Source organism: Rutidosis leptorrhynchoides, chromosome 5 (assembly GCF_046630445.1).
Source record: "Rutidosis leptorrhynchoides isolate AG116_Rl617_1_P2 chromosome 5, CSIRO_AGI_Rlap_v1, whole genome shotgun sequence".
Classification (NCBI taxonomy): domain Eukaryota; kingdom Viridiplantae; phylum Streptophyta; class Magnoliopsida; order Asterales; family Asteraceae; genus Rutidosis; species Rutidosis leptorrhynchoides.
This window is the reverse complement of record NC_092337.1, coordinates 33,946,201-33,956,207: the sequence shown is the minus strand read 5'-3', so window position 1 is coordinate 33,956,207 and position 10,007 is coordinate 33,946,201. Positions and strand designations below refer to the sequence as shown.

The following is a 10,007-nucleotide window of genomic DNA, read 5'->3' as shown; positions in this document are numbered from 1 at the left end:
CACGTATACAATGTTTTGACATATCATATCGACGTCATCTATATATATTATTTGGAACAACCACAGACACTCTATATGCGGTAATGATCGAGTTAGCTATACAGGGTTGAGGTTGATTCCAAAATAATATATATACTTTGAGTTGTGATCGAGTCTGAGACTTGTATGCACTGGGTCGTGGATTGATTCGAGATAATATATATTGATTTATTTCTGAAATACTAACTGTGAAAAATTATTTGTGGACTACAAACGTTGGACTATCAACTTAACAAACTTAAATCGTTAAAATGTAATAAAATATGGTATAATTATATTTCGATCATAATTTGATATATATATATATATATATATATATATATATATATATATACATATACATATATATATATATATATATTTGTTATAGGTTCGTGAATCAACCCGTGGCCAAGTCTAATTCTCGACGAATTGATAATCTGTGAAAGTGAGTTATAGTCCCACTTTTAAAATCTAATATTTTTGGGATGAGAATACATGCAGTTTTATTAATGTTTTACAGAATAGACACAAGCACGTGAAACTACATTATATGGTTGAATGGATCGAAACCGAATATGCCCCTTTTAGCCTGGTAATCTAAGAATTAGGGAACTGGCCCCTAATTGACGCGAATCCTAAAGATAGATCTATTGGGCCCAATAATCCCCATCCATTGTTGCGGATGCTTTAGTACTTCGAAATTATCATGTTCGAAGGATGTCCCGGAATGATGGGGATATTCTATATGCATCTTGTTAATGTCGGTTACCAGGTGTTCACCATATGAATGATTTTTATGCAGATTGCATGTTATTGAAAGATGAAATCTTGTGGTCTATTATTACAATTTGATAAATATATAGGTTAAACCTATAATTCACCAACATTTTTGTTGACGTTTAAAGCATGTTTATTCTCAGGTGATTATTAAGAGCTTCCGCTGTTGCATGATAAATAAAGACAGGATTGGAGTATGCATGCTTGTATAATCTTGTTTAAAAATTGCATTCGAAGACTTAAGTTGTTGTGTAATATTATTGTAAACCATTATGTAATGGTCGTGTGAAAACGCTATATTTTAGATTATCATTATTTGATAATCTTTGGAATGTTTTTAAACCTTTATCGATAAAATAAAGGTTATGGTTTGTTTTAAAAATCGAATGCAGTCTTTGAAAAACGTCTCATATAGAGGTCAAAACCTTGCAACGAAATCAATTAATATGAAACGTTTATAATCGATATGAACGGGACATTTCAGTTGGTACTTTAGTGGCCAGTTGTGTGGTGGTTGAAACACATTCAACGTTATCACCAACCACATCATCTCTCCAATTAAAGGTTCTAGAGTGAGAAACCCATTTGAGAGAGAGAGAAAGCTTAATCAAGGAAGAAGAAATTGATTTCGGGCCAAAGCGCGTGTATTAAAGTTGTTCATCTATCCACTAGCTACGTTTTGATTGTAGTGGTATGTCCTAACTTTGATTTCCTTACTTTAATTTATATAAGGGTTAGGGTTTGGGTAAATGGTGAACATAAAACCCATATTTGGTGATTTTGGGTGTTCTTGGGTAAGATTGAGTCATGAAGACTCAATAGTAACTAAACTAGGGTTTCAAAGTGATAATTGAGGTTATTGAGTCTTAGTTGGTTAGTTATTTACTAGCACACCTAGATATTAAATGAATGGGTGTTATTTGGGTTAGTGGATGACCCGAAATGGGTGTGTTGACTTTAAAATGGTCAAATGGGTAATGGTTGACCTAGTTGGGAAAGATGGGTATGAAATACCCCAATTTTGTATTAGTTAGTGTTGTTGGACCTTAATCACTAGCTTTTAGTGATTTATGATGGTCTTGACCTTAAATGGACGGTTTGGTATAAATGGGTCATTTAATACATTGAAGTCATTAAATGCACATGAGTGAATTGCTAGTATTTAGTCCAACTAGTTTGTGTGTTGATTGAGTACTTAATGTATTAGGTACTTTGCTTTGAAGCTTGCGGAAGTATAAAACCGTCACCGAATCGTTAAGGTGAGTGGAATAATTATGTATGTATGTATATAATGTATTTATTTGTGTGGCTTGAAATGTGGGGTAGTCGCGGTGTTAAGACACCACATAATACGTAACGAGTGGGTTAGTCGCGGTGTTAAGACACCACTCCGGAAAATCACGGAATGTGGGGTAGTCGCGGTGTTAAGACACCACATAATATGTAATGAGTGGGCTAGTCGTGGTGTTAAGACGCCACTCCGAGATTTAATGACATGTGGGCTAGTCGTGGTGTTAAGACACCACAATGTCATAGAGGGTGGGTTAGTCGCGGTGTTAAGATACCACCCGGGGGTTAGTGATACGCGGTGTTAAGTACACTAATGGATGTTGCGAACTCCGATGGTCGTTGCAAGCACCATCTCCTTGTATGAATGGTTAACCATGGTTATGTGCTGTAGTATAACATATTATATTGTTCGTGTTATATGCTATCGTTTGTGCTAGCTCGTGATATCGTGGATTTAGCGTTGTACTTTGAAATGGTATGCTAATTTAAAATGCTAGCGTGTATGAGGTATTTGTGTAAGTGATTGCAAGTAAGTAGGTTATATATGTATATGTAAAATTATTGCATTCACTAAGCGTTAGCTTACCCTCTCGTTGTTTACCTTTTTAGGCTCCGGCGTGGACAAGGGAAAAGGTATCCGTTTGGATTAGTAGTGGCTCTTGAGGGTTTAGCTTTTGGAAGTTCGACCAAGATTTGGGTAGTTTAACCCCCAAACACCATGCTCAAAGTGTCGTTTGGAATTTAAACTAATGTGGTCGAAACTTATATTTTGTACGAAACTCGTAATACGGCCATATGTGGGCCCGGTGTCGTAAAACTTGTTTTATTATTGAAACGTGTTAGTTTTACTTATTATAATGTGTTGTGAAAAGCGTTTCGCCTAAAAGTGTCGGGAAGTGGGAGATCTTTAAGCGAAAAATGGCAAAATCGGACAGAAGCTGCCAGGCAGCCTGCGCGCCGCACACAGGCTGGGCTGCGCGTCGCGCACCCAGTCTGGGCAGTGCAGTTTTGAATTATTTTTTTATGGTCTGTTTTCGGTTGGTTAACGGGTTAGGTTGTTACAGATTCGGTGCCGGAAACGTAACAACGTAAACAACGAAAACATAAAAAAAAGGTATAATTTGATTTTTTTTAATATTTCGGTATATGTATATGTACATATTTGTATTAATTTGATTTTTTTTATTTCGGTATATGTATATGTATATATTTGTAGAATATTTTGCATATATATAGAATAGTTTGATTATTTATATAGAATATTTCGGTATATAGAATAGTTTGATATATGTATATTGTTCGGATATAGAATATATATATATATATAGTTCGGATATATATAGAATATTTCGGTATATATATATATAGATTATTTATGTGTATATATAGTTTGATTATTTATGTTATATGTAGATACCGAACAAGTTCCGATTCAAAAAAAGTGCACACTATGGACTACCAAAGAAGAAGAGTGGTTGGCGCAATGTTGGATCGATTCTTCTCAAGATTCCCAAAAGGGAAATTCGCAAAAGTTTGAATCGTTGTGGGGTACGGTTTATAAGAAATTTAATAACAACAAGCACGGGTGGTATAGAGGCGATGACCAATTGTCCTCTAAATGGAGAAATATCAACAAAAATTGTCAAGAGTTTAATGCCGCTTAAATGAAGCCCTACGAAATAGGAGGAGCGGAGAAAGTGACCTCGATGTTGAGAATAGAGCCCATGAAATCTATGTACTAAATACCAAAGGGAAAAAGTTTAATATGATGGATGCTTGGCGGTTTTTGAAAGATAAGGCGAAGTGGTACGTTCCCGGCACGCGTAGTCATGTTTCTTTAGATGACGACGATGAAGATTTTGATGTTCCACTTTCTCAAAACGATCTTTTCGAGAATGATCATTTTCCAAGGCCAGTGGGGCGAGAACGGGCAAAAAAGAAGGCTCGATCAACAAGTACCGATACCGACGAAACTCGTTTTTCAACTCGATCATCAAAAGCGGATGAGGCTTTGGAAGCTATTTCAAAGCATAAGGAAGCAAGAGCATCGGGTATAGAACATGCGAAAAAGGAAGCAACACTCCAAACCGCGTTTCAAGGAGCTAGCATTTTAGTCATCAACCCCTCGGCAATCGATGACCAAGACAAATGATTGAAGGGCTTCAAAAAGTGTTCCTCGACAAATATAGCTACCTTGCTCCAACCAACGCCACCACCTCAAAACAACGACTCATCCGAAGACGACGATTAGTTTTTAAGTACCGATTAATTAATTTTTTTCCGTATTATGTATGTTTTTTAGTTTTTTTTAAACTGAATGTATGTTTTTAAGTTTATTAATGTTTAAAATATTTTTAGTTTTTATTAAATAATGTATTAAATTTAAATTGTATAAAACTGGTGGGACCAATTTGACATTGGAGGAGCGTCAGGGTTATTTTGGTGTCAAAGGATGATACTGCCACGTCACAGGCAGATTGCACTTTTTGGCCAAAAAGTGAACAATCTGCCTGTGACGTCACAGGCGGGGTTAAAATTTGTCTTATATACATCTAATATTTTTTTGGTCATGTATCAACCGGCCATATCTATATATTTTACATGTTTCCCATGCAGCGTGTATTTTACGGATCACCGTCTTTATGTCATACTAGTATACTACCCACATAATTAACCGGCGTCTCTAATCAAGTTTCAAAGATATGGCCGGGTGACCATACTAAATAAAATCTTATCTGAAAAACAAAAAGAAAATTAAATAAAATAAAAATAAATAAATAAATGAAAGCAGCCAACTTTCAAAAACTTGTATAGTTCAAAGTAACTAGACCTCCAGCAACACTATAGACAAAACGCTACTTGCTAATAACACTTGCGCGATTTGTTGCTATCTCAGATTTAGTAATAAAAAATATATCAAGTGTCACTGTTTAAATAATTTTTTTTTGTTTTTTTTTTTCCTGAAAGGCCATTGTTTGAATGATTAAATTAAACTTTATAAATAAAATAATGTATCAACTTGATACAATCATTCTATAAATAAGACCTCCATCACATTTGATTACTCACAAAACAAAACATAATACTCACACATCATGGAGCTTGTATATCTAGTTCTCTCTTCCATTGTTTTCTTGTTCTTCTTCCTTCGCATCCATGATCTCTACCGTAAAAGACGAATGCCGCCAGGCCCACCCGGCCTTCCCATTATCGGAAACTTACTAGAAGTGGGTCCAAAACCACACGAGTCCCTAGCCAAACTGGCTGAAAAATACGATCCACTTATGACCATCCGTTTAGGCAGCGTCACTAGCGTGGTAGCATCCACGCCAGACGCTGCCAGAGAAATCCTCCAACGAAATGACGAGTCCTGCTCTGGGCGTAATATCCCAGACGCTGTCACTGTTTTAGAGACTCATAAAGTCGCAATGGCGTGGATTTCACCAAATGAAGAATGGCGTACTATTCGAAAAGCACTCAACATTTTCCTCACCCACCAACATAAACTCGACACACTTCGTGACCTTCGACAAAATGTGGTAAGTGGAATGGTTGACTTTCTTTGTAACTCTGGGAAACAGAAGACGAATGTTGACATAGGGAAGTTAGCGTTCGCAGTGGCATTAAATATGATGTCAAACACGATCCTTTCACAAAATGTGACAAGCTACGAGTCCGAAGATATTGGTGGGTTTAAAACGGCGGTGAAGACAATAATGCTTACAAACGGGAAGTTCAATATAGCAGATATATTTCCAATTTTAAAGCCATTAGATCCTCAAAACATACGACGTCAATCGAAAACAGGCTACGATTGGTTGCATAAGATGACTCGAGGCTTCATTGATGACAGACTAAAGCATCGAGAATCGAAGCTTTCAAGGTTCGGGGATATGTTGGATTCACTGTTAGATTATGCCGAGGATCATGAATCAGACTTCAAACTCCTACACGTTCAGACTCTACTTATGGTAATTAATTATTTAAATTATATGTCTCCATCTTCTTTAATTATGTCATTAGAAATAATTAATACAGTAGGTACTTTATGGACATGATTAAAACTATGCATAGTGGTTTCCTTAACATGTTAATAAGACTAGACTTCATAAAATAATTATACTTTTTGACCCCCTAAAAAAATATATATACTTTTTGACCCAAATTAATAGACTTACAACTATAAAGAACTCCGTAGTATTTTCCTTTTATAGATGACCATGTTTTCTACAACCAAAATAAAGAGGAACTTGTAACATACTTTTAGCGACCACACATGTATCAAATATTAGATATAAGCAAAAAGTATTGATCGAAGAAGTTGATGCTAATGAAAAGTTATTCTATCTCTAAATTACAGGAATTATTTTTAGCTGGAACAGAAACGAGCTCAAACACAACGGAATGGGCAATGACTGAATTATTCCTTAGCCCCGATATCTTTTCAAAACTTCGCTGTGAAATATCGACGATTGTAGACAAAGACGGAAAGATCCAAGAAGCGAAAATCCTAGAGTTACCTTATTTACATGCCGTTATCAAAGAAACAATGAGACTTCATTTATCCGTGCCTTTGTTAGTGCCTCACAAAACAGATGCGCAAGTAATACTTAATAATTATGTAGTACCAAAAGATACACAAATACTAGTAAACGCGTGGGCCATTGCTCGGGACCCGAATTATTGGGAAAACCCGTTGAAGTTCAATCCAGAGAGGTTTATGGGAAGCGAGTTGGACTACAAGGGTCAACATTTTGAGTTTCTACCGTTCGGATCGGGCAGAAGGATGTGTCCTGGAATACCGTTGGCTTATCGGGTTGTGAGCTTAATGGTGGCATCACTTGTGTATCATTTTGATTGGAAGCTTCCATATCCGAAAGAAGAAATGGACATGAGTGATATTTTTGGTTTTACATTGCTTAGGGCAACACCACTTCTTGCTACTCCGATTCCGACTCAAAACAAGTAGACTCCGGTGAAAAGAGGAATATACGAATATGTTATCTTTGAAACACTGCAATTATATTTTAAAAGTTTGTAAGCTTTTATATGTCATCAATATTATACGAATTTACTGAGTCACAAACGTAATTTTGCATTAACAAACTAACGGCCCTAAGAAGAACAGGACAAACAGATGGCTACAATTCTACAAACATCTTTATCTCTATCTCGAATCCTTATATACCCTTCTCAAACAACAATTTGATATCTAATGTTAATGACCATATTATCGGTAAAAAAGGGTAAATGAGAATGTCAAAACATTTTTTTTGCCAAATACAGGATTTGTTGATCTATTGATCACTGTGAAATATCATATACCTTACATATATCCTAGATTATATAAAGACGCATGGTTCCGACAAGCTACCATCAAATCCAATTCTTTATTATAACTCCAAAACTTGTTTGATAGTTCCACTTCCATTTATAATTCTAGCAGTATGTGTTGTTAGTATTGGCTTATACATAACATATAACGGATTCGAAGATCAACAAGAACAAACAACAGGAAATCAAAAACCTAGGCTTACAAGCGACATATCAACGATCCCTAAATAAACGGTCTCAACAAAGTGAAAACACAATTTGCTTTGAAACTTATATTGTCTAAACATGCTAAAAAAAGAAAATCCTAGCCATCGAATGCAGTAATAAATAAAAAAACTGTTGGTGCATAAATCCCGAGTTCTATTACGTTTATTGTTCTATTTGTTATGTACTTGATATTTCAGTCATATATGTACGTGGACATTTATACTTTGTGTTTATGATGCTTAGTATAATGTCGTGAATAGGTCAAGCAGTCGGTTGGCTGCTCAAGACCATCGACCGATGGTAGGGACCATCGGTCGAGGGACTGTCACCATCGGCCGAAGGTCCCCGACCACCGGCCGATGGTCACTGTATTTAGTATAAATACGGGTTTCGTGGTTTTGTGTTAGGTTACACACCATAAACCCTTAGGCCGTCGTATTACTTGCTGCTAATCGTCCCAAAACCCTTACCAACCGAATACACAGTCTTAGGCATCAATTCTATCAATTATTCATTGGTTAATTTGATCCCGTTAGTCTAATACGTATTCGACTCATTCTAATTAGTGTTTCCGCCATTAATCTAGATACAACGTATGATCTAAGGTCCGAATTACATCTTCAAAGTGGTATCAGAGCATTGTGTTGCTGATCCATACGTTATTTGAGTCGAATTTTTGATTTTTGTGATTAGGGTTTGTGTCAAAACGGGTTTCAATTAAAAGGTTGGAACTTTTACGTTTAAATCCAGTGTTTTCGAGTGTTTTTGTGTTCAAAGGTGTTTTTGTGAAGTTTTCATCGGTTTTGTTTGAGTCCAGAACGTTAGAATCAATCAAAATTTGAGTTTTGGCCAAAAACCCTAGTTTTTTTCTGCCCAGATACGTAAGAACTACCCTCGGCCGGTCGTCATTGACCATCGACCGAGTGTCTTGACCTTCGACCGATAGTCACTCACACTCGACCGACCGTCTTAAGTTGAACCGGAGGACAGTTTGTGATAACCTTGAACCGTTTGTCTAGACCATCGACCGTTCGTCCTTAGACCATCGACCGATTGTCTCAGTCCTCCGACCGATCGTCTCAGTCCATCGGCCGATCCTCTTTTAATCCAGAATAATTTAATTAATCCATAATTAATCACTTAATCAGTTAATGATGTCTGATACAAACGAGAAATTAACAAACGAATACAGTGCACTTGTTATTGCACCCGGAATTCAAAGACTATTATTAAGCGAAAGTGAATCAGGATCTAACAATAAAGTTCCGAGGCTTGAAAACTTAAAAGACTTTTTAGAATGGAAAGTTAGGTTTGTGATTTACCTTAATGGACAAGATTCTCGACTTTGGGAGTGTATTGAGACTCCTTTTGTTTGGCCATCAGGGGCTGACGGTGAACCTAAAGAAACTCATGATTTTGATCTCGCAGAACGCGAAGGGTATAATCTTGAGTGTCGGTGTTATGCTCAGTTAACGCAAGCCTTGTCTAAGGAAATCTTCGGTCAGTTTAAGAACCGTTATAAGACGTGCTATACTCTTTGGCAGGCTATTGTGTCCGCAACTGAGGGTACTGCTACTTATAAAGCAACTAAAGGTAAAGTGTTGAAGGATGAGTGGAAGGTGTTTGCAGCCCTTCCAACAGAAACTTTGAGCCAGACCTTAGAAAGCTACAGGTTATTGGTTGCCGAGATGACGGATTATGGGATTGAGGTAAAAGATGATAAGGCAATAAAAGTGTTGGCACTTGGTCTTCCTGAGAAGTGGGATTATGAAGTAGAGAAGATCCAAAACCTATATGTTGCTTCTGCACGTCCTTTGACATTGACTGCATTTACTTCAAAGTTAATGGAGAAGGATATTCAGGTTGAGGCCAAAAGGAAAAGGCTTGGTACTGTAGCAGCCAATGTCACATCTAGTGCTTCTTCTTCTGGTCATGCTCCATTGCAGACAGCGTACATCACAGCAAATGCAAATCAGATATCTGCACCAAAGTCACAATCTGGTTACTTTAATGCCAAAATACAGAACTCTACAATTAAGATGATTGAGGACGTTCCGACTCAGCAGACTCAGATTCCACCTCAGACTCAGACTCAGAGTCCTATGTTTCAAACTGACAATATCAGGAAAAGATCTATTGAGTCCATTCAGGAGGACATGGCTTTAGCTGCTATCGTTGTTAACTCTTACAACGATATGATTAGTGGACAGGTTCTTAACAATCATCTCGAGAATGAAGATTATGATCAGATCGATGAAGATGAGCTAGAGAGGATGGACATTCTGTACTGTATGGGTAGCATTGTTAGGCGTGCAAGGAAGTATTTAAAGAGAACTGGTCAACGATCTTTGAGTTTAAACAGGGATTCTAAGTTTGGT

At 36.9% G+C, this 10,007-nt stretch overlaps 1 protein-coding gene across 1 annotated transcript; it reads left to right on the top strand.

Moving 5' to 3' along the window:
* The first annotated feature begins 5,168 nt into the window (after positions 1-5,168).
* Positions 5,169-7,068, top strand: LOC139850571 (cytochrome P450 76T24-like). The gene is made up of 2 exons (XM_071840134.1): positions 5,169-6,059; positions 6,449-7,068. Exons 1-2 carry the CDS (start codon positions 5,184-5,186, stop codon positions 7,055-7,057), a joined length of 1,485 nt encoding a protein of 494 aa, XP_071696235.1. The 5' UTR covers positions 5,169-5,183; the 3' UTR covers positions 7,058-7,068.
* Positions 7,069-10,007: the final 2,939 nt, after the last annotated feature.